General features: G+C 45.2%; 1 protein-coding gene across 3 annotated transcripts in view; it reads left to right on the top strand.

The window, feature by feature from the left end:
* Positions 1-15712, top strand: part of STX18 (syntaxin 18) — a 120735-nt gene that overhangs the window by 55153 nt on the left and 49870 nt on the right. For 2 of the 3 annotated variants that reach the window (XM_007190961.2, XM_028168659.2), the window contains exon 2: positions 11909-11976. In XM_007190961.2, coding sequence (XP_007191023.1) covers positions 11909-11976 — 68 coding nt within the window. Of the gene's footprint in view, positions 1-11908; positions 11977-12070; positions 12144-15712 lie in introns of all 3 variants that reach the window. The other variant, XM_028168660.2, reaches the window with a different exon arrangement.

The following is a 15712-nucleotide window of genomic DNA, read 5'->3' as shown; positions in this document are numbered from 1 at the left end:
AAGTTGGACTCCGCAGCCAGACCCTCTGGGGCCAAGTTGTGATAAGTCACGGACTCGCTGTGGGGCCTTGGGCAGCGTGTTAACCTCTCTGGGCTTCAGCTTCCTTCTCTTCCATGGGGATAGTAACAGTGCCTGTCTCATAGGGTTGTCATGAGAGTTAAATAAGTTAAATATACATAAAGCTCCTAGAATAGTGCCTGGCCTGGAGTAAGCAGTCAATAAACGTTAGCTACTAGAGTTAACCACCACCTGTCCTCCACTTGTGCTGGATTTGTGCCAAATCCAGTTTCTTTCCTTCCCCTGACTCCATAGCTCTCTGTTCCCCTCAGTGCTACGATTTTGTGAATGACCTTCTAGGTCACAGCTCTTTCAGGTGACCTGGGTCCCTCCACCCCCCCTTTCCATCCGCTGCCCCAGGCAGCCCCCACCCCCATCCAGGCAGACCTGGCCTCATGGGTAAGGCCCAGACAGCGACGAGGAGGCGGCGGAGGGAACCTTAATATGCTTGAGCACCTGCTTTGTACCAGACACAGTACCGACATTTTCACTGACAGCTTGTAGTCACCTTCAGTTACTGTCTCCAGTTTATACGTCAGGGGTTAAAGCTCAAAGAAGTTAAACATCAATAAGTTGCAGAAGACACTATCACTAGTCAGTGACGGAGCTGGGATCTGAACCCAGGTCTGTGTGACTCTGGAGTTCATGCTTTGCATTACCCAGAGTGGACAGAGCAAGATACGTGCGCACTCTGCACACACACTCTACACACAGCCTCCGGACCAGACGGGATTTGGATTGGGTCTGAAAAGCGATGTGAAGCCGTGTCAGCCCTGGGTTGGAACTCCCTGTCTGTCCTCCCTCCTCCCTTCCCCTCTTCTGCCTTATTATCTCCCTCCTTAATGTGCTTGCCCCATACTGGGTCTTAATCTGTTTGTCCAGAGAACAAATAAAAGGAAGGTTTCCAAGCACACAGAAAAGAAAGTAATGATGATTAACCAGCATACATTTGCAAAGCACGAGCCCTGTCCCCCCCAGACTCATTGTGCACTTTTGGATCAGGTTGTAGGTGAGGAGAAGATCTGATTTCAGAGTGTGGTTAGCAGATCTCGCCGTGATATTTTTGTGGAGGAAACATTTTTTTTTTAATGGACTGAATATTTGGATTGCAAGGGTGTCTGTGGTTCGTTGATCTGGCTGTCCACCGGGAGGGGTCTATAACTCCATGCTTCTTTTTCAGCCCTGTTTTCATTCCAGTTTTTAAAATGATAATTTTTACTTAGAGATGTCTTTAGTGGCAGAATGATCAGAATGGCAAATGACAAGGAGCCAGGGGAAAATATGGATATAGTGAAGACATAGTTCTTCATGGAAAAAGCGATTTTACTTGATGGAAAAAATAATTTTAGTTGATGTTAAGTCAGCTTGACTCTGACTTGACAGTGAACATCCTCTTCGGCAGCATTAGTAGAAGCACAGAGGCTGGAACGGAGGTAATGGTCCTGCCTGCTCTCCACCTCCTGTTGACACAGAGTATTGAGTCCATTCTCGGAACCACATTTGACTTTGGAGGCCAATAAATTCCTGCATTCAGAGACTAATAAGTAAGACCAGCAGCCACAAGTGTATTTCAAGTAAAGAATTCCCTAAGGGATTGAGAACGTTTAGCTTACAGAAGAGAGAAGACTTGCATGGGGGGCACACAATAGCTGAACTCGATTCAGAGTGAGCAAGAACTGTGAGCTGTGGTGGAGCGGATGGCCCGGAAGAAGCAGGGGCTCCCTCCAGGCAAGCAGAGCAGGGTGTTACTTCCTGGACTTGTACTCTATGTCAGCTAGCAGATAGCGGGTTCAGATAGGCCAGGAGTGGACCGAGCTTTGGAAGTGGAGGGTACGTGCCAGCATGCCAAACCCATGCAGTTTGGGGAGCCAGTAGAATGGGAATTAAAATGTTTAATGAGATTAAAGTGTGAACCTGAAGACGATGAGATGTAAAGAGAAAGTGGGGCAGAAGGATTGAAGAGGAAAAGGTTGAGAACCTGATACGCTTTTACTTTTTCTTGAGGTTAAGAGTCCTAGACCTGTTTTAAAATGGAATTGCATTGAGCTTCATGGGTCATTAAGCCCTGTGGTGCTACTCAGCTTTTGAAAGTTGTCATGAGTTTGTTCATTATGTCATTAGCACTAAGAATCTAAGATTTTACTTTTTTCATTTCTTAAAAGGAGATAGGGGCTTAGTATTAGAAAATAATACCTTTCAGGTTGCTGGAAGGTTAGTTGCTAATATCAGCAATTAGGCCACTAAATTCATCTCGACCCCTGTTAGTTGTCCTTGTCCCCTCCGTGTGGCCGTCCCTATCATCTGCTCCTCAGGATCTGTGCAGCTGGCGTAGAAGGCTGGAACTAGAAGAACACTCTCTCTCCTCTTTCATGTACACATTTCTCTCTCCCTCTCTCTCTCTCCCTCCCTCCCTCTCTCTCTCTCCCTCCCTCCCTCTCTCTCTCCCCCTCCCCCTCCCCCCTTAGAAAACATACGCTGAATTCTGGAAACTACGAACCAGTAAGGTTGGCACTGGTTCTCAGCAAAATTCCACAACAGGTTATTTAACCACTGATGACAGTTTCCTTAGATCAAGAATGTCTATGTCTTTTTTTCTAATGAGGTTTCCAGACTGATGGGGTAGAGCACTTTATATATTCAACTAACATTTATGTTATATATGTGCACACATATATATGCGTGTATATATGTAATGTGTATAACATATATACATGCGGCAAACATTTATAACATTCAGCTAACAGACACTTACAGCATGCCTCCCGAAGGCATCATACAGAGAAAGTGGGAAGTGAACCCAGAATGCCATATTTTAAAACCTCCTAAGACCCAGCACATTTGAGTGCTTGGTGGATGAGAAAGAAGATGTTCCAGGCAAAGTAGCAGTGCCAAAGGGCAGAGGCGGAAAGAGGAGGCTGGATCAGGGAAGGACTCTGAGGGTCTGGGCTCTGGGGTGGGTGTGGGAAAGCAGGCAGGGAAGCTGGCTGGTGGGTGCCCATTCCTTTGGCAGATTTTCAGCCAGTGGTTTGGACAGGCCTGGCTGACCAGTTTACTTTGTGGGGTGAAAAAGAGGGAAGAGTCAAAATGTTCTGAGATTTTCTAACTTCGGGAATCGAGAGAGAGAGGCTCTGTCTCCTTGTGGGGACAGGGAGGGGCTGAGGGTAAGTCAGGAGGATTGAGCGTGAGTGGTTGGGTGACTAAGGCTTTGGGACATGTAGCTTTTGAGGCACCAGTGAGACATGCAGTAGATGGTTGAATACGCTCCTGGAACACAGGAGCGAGGCAGGGGCTGGGTGGGCATTTTCTGTAGATGGTAAATTAAGCTATGGATGGAAGGGGTGGGTTTAGCAAGAATGTGTCAGGGCTGAGCTTCATTAAGTTTCCGAGGTGTGCAAAGGCAGAAGAGGCAAGGAAAGAAGGTGAAGCAAAGTTGTCAGAGGTTTAGGAAGAGAACCTGGGGACAGTGGGGTCCTGGAAGCCGAGGGAGTATGGTGCTTCAGGAGGGGCTTGTGCGAGGACTGCAAGAGTGGCTGCCACCCCTCCAGGGCCTTGTACGCGCTGAAGGGTGACCTCGTGCAGTAGAAATTAGGGCGGAAGTGATAGGAGGAGGCTCAGACTCCTTGCTTATTACTTGCTTATTACTAAACAATTGCTGAAAGGAAAGAAGTGAGAAAGAACAGTTCATACATGTAATCCTTTAACACACTGCTGTGACCCCAGCACCGAAGGAATGTCTGTGGCCATGCCAGGCTCTTTTGTGGGTGACTAGTCACTGGGAGCTTCTCTAGCACGGGGATGGGGACAGGACTCAGACAACCCTCACTGTGACTTCAGCAGAGTCGTCGCACTCCAGAGCTGTGACAGTTCTGAACTTTTAGCTATAATTGGTATTGATGCATTTTTCAATTATGTCTGAAGGGAGGTGGATTTGGAATTTAGTTAGCGGGCCTCCAAATCAGACTTGGGAACATGATCCTTGTGAAAAGTCGTTTTAGCTTATCAGTAGTTGGCAAACATTTATACAACAGTGGTTGTTCTGACTGTGCCTTTGGCTGCCTACTAAACTGAACAGCAAGCTGTGTCCACTGATTGAATGAAAAAAATAATGATTTTGTGTTACAGGGAACTTTTTACAATACGCCAGAGGGCTGTACTGGAGTCTCTTTAATCTTTAACAATGGCTGCCTCTTGCACAGGCAAATTATGCAAATCAGTACTTAGTGTTTCATAATCAATCAGGTCTTTGTTGGAAGTGTTATGAGCGCCAGAGAAGAATTCCTGTGGCGGGGGAGAGTAGTAGGGGACGTTGCAAGTCAGGCCACTGCTGTGATCTGCAGAGGACACTGGTGGCTGCTTTGAACCCCCCTGCAGTGAAAATGCAGTCGTCCTTTGAGAAGAATCCCTCCGTTTTGTAGCAGGGTTTTTGTTTTACAGTTTATCTTGCTTTGGGTAATTTACGAAACACCCACGAAGGAGCAGCTAGCAGGTCTGTGCTGTGGATGACACACATAAACAAAGCTGGGCCCGCTGCCTGGGACGGCAGATGGCAGCCATGCTCCGGAGATGCCTTTGTGTTGAACCTGCCAGGAGTGCAGTGTTTTAAAACCTTGGGCTCATCCAAGTGCGCGTGTCTATTTCAAAACAATGTCATTTCAGCTTCAGCCTGCACAGCACAATTAACCTTTAATAATCCTTTGATTCTAGATCAAAAATACAGAACCAGAGAAAATTTTAAAGGCCTTGGGAAAAAAAATGTGATATTTTTGAGAGTTCCTGTTACTACTCCTGCTATAATACATGTGTTGCCATCTAGTGGATAATGTAAAGTATATAGCAGACTTACTATGTTTGGAGTTTATTTTACCCTGCTAGTAATTCTTGAAGCGGATAGAAAATCAGTTCAGTTCGGAGCATTAAATCATTTTTGGAGAGCTGCTTTGGGCTAGGCATATGCCTGAGCAGCTTATGTCCGATAGACATGAAAACATTTCGAAACGAGACGGTGGCACCTCCGAAAAAGAGGTGCTTGCGAGGGGTCCTTAAGCTGGCCTGGAAATGGCAGAGAAGACTTCGGGGAAGTGTATCCCCTGAGCAGAGTAGGAGTAAGTCAGAAGACCGGGATTGGGCGATGGGGGAGGGCTCTGAACCCCGAGAAGTCAGCAGGGCCAGGAACACTAGGGGGTCCCAGGCTCAAGGAATTGGATTTGACCCTGCGGGGCCTGGGGAGTCAGTATACACTCTTAGTTAGGGAAGATTTACCTTTTTGTTTAAAAACATTTTTTGTCTGGTTGCAAAGGTTACACATACGAAGCGTAGAACAATTTTAAGGTTACAAAAAGGTATTAGGAAAAAGCAAAGTCTCCAAATCTTACCACCCAGACAACCATCAGTGTTTTGATGAGCAGTCTTTTAGATTCCTCTCTCTCTCTGTGGATTCAGCTTCAGGTCTGTATTTCATATAATTTACCTAAGTACATGCTGTGCGCAACCTTGGCTTCCCCCCGTTCAGCGGCATGCTTGTGGGCAGCCATCCATGGGTTGAGTCCCTGGGGCTGAGTCCATGTCAGCAGTGCATATTTACCTGCGGGAGCAGATCTCACGGCTGCACATATTGGGATGTTTTTGTTTGGTCTCTCCTAGTAAAAGCTTTATGTGTAACAACAGGTAATGTGAGAATCTGTTCTTCCCTGTCAAATGCATCTAATATAGGGACCACTGCTACTGTTTTTTATAGTCAGTCTGCTTATACGGTAGATGTGTTTTGTGGAGAAGTCCAGTGTCTTGATGATTTTTGAAATTAGCCTTATTAAAATACAGTCACTTAAAAGTGAACTTGATTTATCTTCAGAGAAAGAAAAGGATGAGTCAACGTGAATGCCTGTCATTTTAGAATGGAGTTTAAACAATTGTTTAGTTGAGTATCACCTTCGTGGAGAAGCCAGATCCTGGCTGACCGTGGAATGTGGCTCTTGGCTTTGCGCTGACCCATAGCTGTTGACATTGCATTTGACCTGAACAAGGCATCTCAGCATTGGGTACTTTTGATCTTAAAACGTTCTGTGTGCACTGTGGTGAAAGCAGCCCTCAGAGACCCACTGCGCTCAGATGGGACAGTAGGCTTGTCTTCGTGGGCAGACTTGCAGAGGCTGAAAGCACGCAGGCGCTTGGTTTGGGAGTCACAGTCCCCTGTTTATTTTGAACCATTTATATGAAATGTGTCACTTCAGTGTCTTCTTATCTGTAAAGTGGGATTATAGTGGAACCTATCCCACAGGGTTATTAGGAGAAGTAAATGAGCTAATGGATGCACAGTGTTTAGACCGGTGCCTGCCACACAGCGTGTGCTCGATGAAAGTTGGCTATTAACTCGTGCTATTTCTATTTTTAAAGAATCATTTTTACTGCCCTCCCTTTGTAGTGAAGCTCAGGGAGATTAAGCAACTTGCTCAAAATTTCAGTTGGCAAAGGTTAAGAGTTTAGGGAGTTTATTAAAAACACCTCTTTTTTCCCAGCGCAATTTTGGAACTACCTGAAAGAAATACAGGAGTCAGAACGTGAAAAAACCAAACGGAGAACCTGGCTTTAGATTTGTGGCCAAATATGGGTGGCGCGCTGGCCAGAACAGACCCTCTCTGCTGCCTGGCTGCCGAGCGTGCTCACTGCTGTCTCCACACCCTACACCAGTAAGGCCTCTTCCCTGAGACGCGCGAGTGAAGCGCTGGGAGACAGAACAGGAAGTTTGTCCAGCTGGGGTCCCTCCACACGAAGCCTGAAGGTGGGGAATCAAGGTCCCCTTCAGAGTAAGTGGTGGAGATTGAGCAGAGATTAGAACTGAGAAGCTCAGCCAACTCCCTGGATTCCGTACCCTTTCTCTCTCGTCTGCCCTGCTCCACCCAAACCCCACAGTCTTCTGCGCGGAGTCCGCTCCCCTGCTCATACCCCGCCCCACACTATCCGTGGAGGCAGAGGAACTCAGATGCGGGGAAGAGACCCAGTCGTGGAAGTTGCCTTCGTTACTTGTTTAAACTGTGTTTTGAGGCAGTTTGATGATTGATACTCAGGGTGAACGGGTCACCGTTACACCGCCAGTCTTTCTGACCATCCTGGTTCCTTGCTCACAGCTGTGGACCTTCCTCCCAGCATCCCTATGGTACTTGCGAATTCCAAGCCTCCCGTGTCGCAAACACAAGGAATAACAGCCGAGCTTGGAGCAGGAGACTTCAGTGGTAAAAACAGGCACTTTGGATATGGGCATGTTCCTACTTTGAGTGACTTTTAAAATGAGCGCTCTACATGGAAACATTCAAAAAACCTTTCTTGCAGATCTTTCTGTATCCACTGTAGTTGAAAACATTTTGAAAATCAATATATACAAATACTGTCACATGAAACCCAGTTTATATTTCTGTGAAGAAAAGCCTCAAACTTAAATAAGCTAAATAGTAATAGTTTATTAGTCTTTTGATGACGATATAATGTAGAATAAATAACTTAGCCTTTGAGTCATACAGACCCGTGATCCATGCCAGTTCTTCCCCTTATTATCCTGTGACCGACCTCATGTGGGCCTCAGTTTCCATGTTTATCAAACGGGAATGGGGGTACCGTCTAACTCACCTGATTGTTATAGGGGAGCCGATGCAGCACATAGTGAGCAATTCACACACTTCCTGGCACACACATGCCTGGTGTGTCGCTCTCGGGTAACATCAGGTGTGTAGTGCACTGTTGAATACAGATACAAGAGAACACAGCTTGCTGTTGCTCACTGGATGCTTTTCTCGGTTCCCAGTCATCCCTCTTTGTGATTACTATACTGGGAAACTGCACTTGCCACCTGCCAAGAATCTGTGCTTAAATTTGGGCGTTAAGAACTCAAGCCTGATACTTCGAATGCTGGGTTCCATTCAGGCTTCACCCCATGTGTTCCTGAGCAAATTACTTACCCTGTCTCTGACTTAGTTTCCTCATCTGTAAAACAGGTATGATGATGTTACCCATCTCGTGAGTGTTGCTGGGAGAATTTGATGAGTTAATGTGTGGGGAGATCTTGGAACAGAGCCTGGCACGTAGTAAACTCTCAATGAAGGTTTTGTTGGTGGTGGTTTTTTTTAAGTTGCATTGATCCTCTTAAATGGAACTTTAAGCAAGGCTTGCAAGTACTTAGAAATAAAATAGCTAGAGATTTTGGGTGGGGTTGAGTTGTTGGTTCAAATGTGGGTTATTACTAGTTTGGCAGCAGAAAATCTGTACTTCAGAATCACCAAACATGTTAAAAGAGAGTGCAAAATGGGAGATTTTTTTGAAAATAATGTTTTGTTAAGAAAAAATGTCAAGTATATACTAAAGTAGACAGAGAGTGTAAGGAGCCCGCGTGTACGCATGTGCCCATCTTCAGCTGTCAACTCAGGACTGAGCCTCTTTCACGTGTTCCTCCCCACCTCCATATTATTTTGAAGCAAATCTCAGGTATCATGTCATAAGAAATTGGGATCACATTTGTTGTACTTTAAGTGAAACTTCTTGTAAGCATGTTTTCTGAGATGCCTGCGGGGCCTTCTTGTTCCTGGCACTTATCCCCTTGCACCATTCCACCCTGGTGGACTGAAATTAGCTAAAGCTGGGGGATGGGGCCGCAGTAAGGGGGGGCTGCTGGGTCTAGCCTACGTAGTAGATGCCTTTGGGCCTGTTCAAACTTTTTATTGAAAACTTTGACTCCTTTTTTTAAAAAAACTGTTTTGGATAAGGCTTTAAACAGATATGCTATGACTGAATGTTTGTGTCACCCCAGAATTCATATGTTGAAGCCCTAATACCCAATGGGATGGTATTTAGAGGTGAGGCCTTTGGGACCTGATTAGGTCATGAGGGTGGAGCCCTCGTGAATGGGATCGGTACCCTTAGAGGAAGAGGCACGAGACCACCATGTGAGGATTGAGCAAGAAGGCAACTATCTACAAATCAAGAAGAGGGCCCTCACCAGGCACCAGATATGCTGACACCTTGACCAGGACTTTGCAGCCTCCAGTACTGCGAGAAATAAGTGTTTGTTGTAAAAGTCACCCAGCCTGTGGTATTTTGTTATAGCACCCCAAACTGAGACAAAGTGTATTAGTTTCTTATTGCTGCTGTAACAAATTACCACAAGTTTAGTGGCTTAAAACAACAAAAACTTACTATCTTCTAGTTCTGTAGGTCAGAAGTCTAAAATGGGACTCCGTAGACTGAAATCAAGGTGTTGGCAGAGCTCTGTTCTTTCCTGGAAGTGCTAGGGGAGAATCCATTACTTTGCCTTTTGAAGCTTCCAGACGTTGCCTTCATCCTCTGGCTCCCTTCCTCCGTCTTGAAAGCCAGCAATGTTGGATTGAGTCCTTCTCCCGTTGCATCACTTTGACTCTCTCTTCTGCCTCCCTCTTCTCCATTTAAGGACGCTGTGATTACATAGGGGCCTACCTACCTGGATACTCCAGTATAAATGCAGGGTATTCTCCCTATTTTAAGGTCAACTGATGAGCACCGTAATTCCATCTGTCAGGATAATTCCCCTTTGTCATGTAACATAATATAGTCACAGGTTCCAGGGGTTAGGACTTGGACATCTTTGGGCGGAGGTAATGGCATTACCTTGTCTACCACAGTAGGTATAATCCTTTGGGGATTATTCAGTACCCACTATCTATTCAACATTTAGTAAAAGTTTCTGAGACTCTGCTTTGCACCAGGAATTGTGCCTGACAGGTTCTGGGGAAAGAGAGAGGACCCTTTAACCTCTAGGAGCTTGCACCCTGGTGAAGGGAAACCAGTCGGTAACGAGTCATTGTGGTCTTTGTGGTCTGTGGGGAGCGCGGCAGGTCTGAGGCCACTCAGGACTTTTGGAGCTGAATTGTGAAGGGCCTTGAGTGCTGCATTTGGGGTTTGGACTCAATCGCATTGGTTAGGCCCAGAGATGATAGTTAGCTGCCCTTTGGCAAGTCGGCCGGCAGAGATGCTTCCTTTGGCTGCAGTGTGTTTTAAAACCAGAATTCATCCCTGCCCAATGCACTGCACCCTCCACTCCTCTTGCTTTACTCCCTCACACTGCTTACCTGGCCCCTTGCAGGCAGGGGTTGGGGAATGGAGTGGAAACCATTGAAATGTATTAAACAGGAGACTTAACTTGATTAAATCTTGAATGTGGTACAGTAAATACCTTGTTTGCACATCTCTTAAATTTTTTTCCCAACAATCTTAAAAGTCAGATTTTAAAATGCAGCATCAGTGGAAAATAGGAGTAAGAGTGTGAGGAAGGCAGCTGTGGCTTGGTGGAAGACAGGCCAAATTTGAACTCAGAGAGTCCCAGGCTTGCCTCTGAGCCCCACCAGGCACTAACCATGTGACTGGGGACGAGTCACTTAGCTTCTGCAAGATTCACTTTCCCAACCTGGTTAATGAGCGCGGTGACGTCAGTGCCCACAATGGGCTGCTGGGAAAGAACGAGGTCGTGTGTGGGGGAGTTCCTCACGGAGCCAGGGATGCTGGACAGACTCTGGCTGTCTCAGTTGTTGTTTGTAATCTGGTAAATAAGTGAATATTATGGCCATAGTTCAGTTTTTCTTCGATTCATGCTCTTAAGATGCCTAAGGGTGCTTTTCTGAACCATATTTGTTTTTAGTCTAGACTCTGTGAGAAATTTAACTGAACCCTTACTGACCTGTCTCCAGACAAATGCTGAATGTTTCCTTAGTGGTAAATACTATTTTTGCATTTAAACATTTACTCATTCCACAAATACTGACTGACACCTTCTGGGCTTCATGTTGTGCTTAGAGCCATGCAGGAAGCTGTGCAGCCCCTCCTTGCGTGGTTCCTAACCCCCAAGAAAGAGGTGTGCATGCAAAAGTGAAGCCAGAGGATGTGGCTGTGTGTAGCTGAGTGCCCAGTGGGTGGGATGCAGAAGTGCTTTTAAGTTCAGAGCAAAGCGAAAATTAGCCTGAGTTGGCCTTGACAGAAAAACTTTCATGAAAAAGATGAAAGTTCAGCACATCCTTCAAGGCTGGGGCTACGTATGTTTGGAATAAGTACAAAGGACATTAGGAGGAAACTAGTGTGAGCTGTGGTCAAAGGACAGGGCAGGCCACCAACTTAGTTAATCATTCTCTCCTTCTGGAAACACTTTTGTCCATGTTGACCATGATCCTAGGTTTCTTCCTACCTCTTTTTATTTTGTTTGTTTCTTAATCCCTCATTCCACACACATTACCTGACACATGCTTTAGTACTAGAAATGAGCCATCACAAATTCCGTCCTCTGTACTTTTGTGTCTGTTTTGTTCATCCGTGGAAGTAGGGAAAATGGAGATTTGCTGTGTAGGGATAAATTGTCACTCCTGCATCTTTTCTTTAATTCTGCTGCTCTGCATGAGCCCTATTTATACACTTGATAGCTCCAGCCTTAGAATCCATCCCCTAGAACACTTGGAAGAAGGAATATTTGTCTATAAAATTTTGGATATAAGACACATAAGGAAGAAAATTGGCCTTTATTGAGCACATGCTGTGTAGTTACTAGACATGCACTATCTCATTGAATCTCAAAGTTCCTTAGAGATCATCTCTTCGTTATGTCACAGATCACAACAGTTACAGGAAGAAGGAACCATCGGTAAGAGACCAAGACCCAGGAATGTGGGTGACTTTCCCAAAGCCACCCAACAAGTCAGTGATTATACAGGAGTCTAAAACCAGAGATATCCAGTTTGTAGCTTCAAAATCTTTTTACTACCTGCATTCCATTCTCTACTAATTTAAAATTTGTTGCATATGAGCGTAACATATTTATCCATATAAATCGTTTGCTTTCTTTTCATTATAGATTTCGCACATTGGCAAACTGAGAGATTTTCTTCTGGAACACAGGAAAGATTATATTAATGCTTATAGGTAAGTGTCTATTTTTTACCATGATTTTAGTGACTGTTCTTTTCCATACCTATATTCCTTTTGAGCTTTTTGTCCTCACTTTTTACTAACTTAGGGTTGTAATGGGGAAGGTCAGTTTGGCAGTGGAAGAATATCTGCAGAGCAAAAAGGGGCTCCCCCCAGCCAAGGTAAGCTCAGCCATACCCCATGTCCTCAAAGTCACCATATCCTCACAGCAATGTCCCCTATTCTGATGTTCCCATGTGTCTGTAGCTCTGTGTGTGCCGTATATGTTGTGAAACATGCAGAGAGAAATGGGGCCGTTTCTCACTGATTGCATATTGCTGAGCAAATGAAGAGATAATGCAAGTCATGTAAAAATGCCATTTGGAAAGACAAGAGCTCTTGCCTCTCTAGTGAAGAAACTTCTGGTTAGGTTGATTTTTAAAAAGAAAAAGCATTTTGATCGAGCCTTCCAAAATGGCTTCTGGAATAGACTCCAGCTCTCAGTAGACACAGGAACACCGCAGTGCAGATATCATGCCTCCTGCTCTTCCCTGACCTACATTTGCACCTGGCTTTAGTGTGGCGTTTCTACCATAGGAGTCAGCTTCAAGTGTATTACCTAAATTAATGGAAAAGTTGGATTAGACATACGAAGTGACATCATTAGAAGCATCTTTTTAGGATTTCATCATTATAAAACAAGGGATTTTGCCCTTCAGAAGCCTTCCTATCACAGTTAGAAAATACAGAACAAATCTGATTTTTAAAAAAACTTTGTCAATATATGCAAAAATGAAAATGTTTCATATAAATTCTTTAACAGAGAAAATAATTATGCCCCAGGTGAATTTTAAATAATCTCTACCACTTTGTCTACTTTATACTTTTAAGTGTATTTCATTTGCATAATTTTGGAATATACTAAATTATTCTAATGCTTAGTACCAAGAAAACCTTACTTTAAAGTTCTCAGTTAAAATAGTTGGTCACCACTAGATGGCAGTGTAAATTTTATTTCTAAAGGTGTGTGTACATCAGATGCTAATTTTATAGTGCATAAAAATGGAAGCGACAGTCATTTTGGAAAGCTTAATAAAACCGGTATAAGCCTATCAGTTCCAGCTCCTTTCTTTAGTACTTTACAACTTAGGTTAAATAAGTGGTTGTAGAGATCTCTCATGGAAATCCATTATTAACTCCCATTATTTGCCTTGAAAAGGCATCCAGCCAGGTGAATGCTTTAGAGGTTGGTTTAGTTCAGGCCACCCTGTCCCCTTATTAGCCGTGCAAACCTGAGAAAGTCACTTAATCTGTAAAATGCAGTGTCTTCCTCTAAACCAGGGGTCAGCAAACCACAACCTGTAGGCCAAGTCCAGTCTACTGCCTATTTTTGTACAGCCTGTGAGCTGAGAATAGTTCTTATATTTTTAAATGGCTGGGGGGAAAATAATAACAATAGGGACTTCCCTGGTGGCTCTGGTTAAGACTCCTCGCTCCCAATGCAGGGAGCCCGGGGTCGATCCCTGGTCAGGGAACTAGATCCCACGTGCATGCCGCACTAAGGAGCCCGCCCGCCACAACTAAGACTTGGTGCAACCAAAATAAAGAAGAAAGAAATATTAAAAAAAAAAAGAAGATGAAATTAAGGGAAGATGCTAGGCCAGTGTCCCACCTCCTCTTCCCTAGTTAATTAAATACACTGTCCCTCCTAACAGTATACGTGTAATACATAAGAAATAAAACCAGTTTTTAAAAATAATAATAATTATAATAATATTTTACCACATAAGAAAATTATATGAAATTAAATTTTTGTGTCTATAAATAAAGCTTATTGGAACAGCGCCACGCCCATTCATTTGCATGTTATGGATGGCAGCTTTTACACTACGACAACAGAGCTGAGTGGCTGTGACAGGCTATATGGCCCTCAAAGTCTAATATGTACACTCTGTGGCCCTTTTCAGAAAAGGTTTAAGGAGCCCTGCTCTAAATAATGAGAGTGATGATCACTTGCCACTAGTTAGGAGATTCAAACAAGACAGTACAATTGAAATGCAGTGCACAAAGAAAAAAGCAATGAGGGGACTTCCCTGGTGGCACAGTGGTTAAGAATCCGCCTGCCAATGCAGGGGACATGGGTTCGAGCCCTGGTCTGGGAAGATCCCACATGCCGTGGAGCAACTAAGCCCGTGCGCCACAACTACTGAGCCTGCGCGCCACAGCTACTGAAGCCCGCGCACCTAGAGCCCGTGCTCCGCAGCAAGAGAAGCCACCGCAGTGAGCAGCACGTGTACCGCGACGAAGAGTAGCCCCCGCTCGCCGCAACCAGAGAAAGTCCACGTGCAGCAACGAAGACCCAACGCGGCCAAAAATAAATAAATAAAATAAATAAATTTTTTTTAAAAAAACAATGGATTTATAAAAAGATTATAAGGCTGCTATTCTGTAACTTTGCAATAGTTTTAAACTTTTGATTATAATGGTGGGATTAAGGCATTTCTCCTCGAACAGCACAGCTCAGCTCCACGCACTGTGTCAGTGTTTCCAGAGCAGGTGTGGACTTACTCCGAGTCGTCATGCTGCTCAGGACAGTGGGCAGCTGGCCTCGGCCTCCCCCTTTCCCGGCTACCATGGCAGCACACTCTGGGGCGGAGGACCAGGGTCCCTGGAGCCCGTCTCGCCCTGCCACTTACTGGTTGTGTGGCTGCAGCGTCAGCAGAACTAGAGCTCCTGAGGCTTTCTTGGTCTTGACCAGTCATTACCCCATTATAGAAACTCAGTCTTGAATTCCTTTTCCCAGTTGCAGTTCATGGCCAGCCAGTGCAGTCTGAGTTTCACTCCTGCCCCTGTTTTGGTCCCTTTGAAAGGTCAGGGACTTTGAGGGTCAATCACACCTAGGTTCTAGTCCCAGTTCTGCCACATATTAATCATGTAAGTGTATACAGCTCACTTCACATCTTTGTGCTTGCTTTTTTTGTTTGGTTTTAAATAAAGTGTGGATAATGTTCTTGTGAGGATTAAATGAGATGTGTGAGAGTTCCTGACACGTAGAAGTCCCTTGGTGAATGGTACCTGAATTGGAATCCCATTTGACCTGTGATGAAGGTGGGGCAGTGGTCAGTTGATAAAGAAAGCACCTCTAATTTCCTGCCAGAGGTGGGAGGGAGGGAGAGAAAGAGAGAGAGAGGATGCCAGAGTCAAGTCGACATGACAGAGACAGACGTGTTCTCAGCTTGATCACTAGTGAAACCTAGGGTGGCGGCAGAGGTTAGGTCTGCAGGCGGGTGACCTTGCTGAAGGCTCCTGAATTAGACGCACTCAGCCATTGGTGCCACTGAACGGTCACAGCCCCGGAGCACAGAGAGCACAGAGGCCCCTGATAGCATGTGAGAGAGAGGGCAGGCAGATCCTCTGCTGTCAGTAAGCAGGCAGATCCCAGAGGAGAGGAGAGAGAGGAGCCGTGGCTCCGTGCGTGCTCACGCCCATGCCCAGGTCCTTCTGCCAGGCTGCCAATCAGAGAAGTCCCTGCCCCCAAGGGAGGGGGCTGAGGTTAGGTGTCACGCTAGAGGAGTGGATTCATGTAGAAACACGAGGACCAGGGAATACGCATTCCCCTCCATGCCCCACGTTCTCTCCAGATGGAGAAAGGCCATCCTTATCTTCTCCCATCAAGCTCTCCCTCCCAAAGGTGGTAGACTGTTTAAAGCCTTTCTTTTTTTACTGCTCTGCCTCCCGATGCAATGTGCTG

Source organism: Balaenoptera acutorostrata, chromosome 5, assembly GCF_949987535.1.
Source record: "Balaenoptera acutorostrata chromosome 5, mBalAcu1.1, whole genome shotgun sequence".
NCBI lineage: Eukaryota > Metazoa > Chordata > Mammalia > Artiodactyla > Balaenopteridae > Balaenoptera > Balaenoptera acutorostrata.
This window is presented reverse-complemented; position numbering and strand designations above follow the sequence as displayed.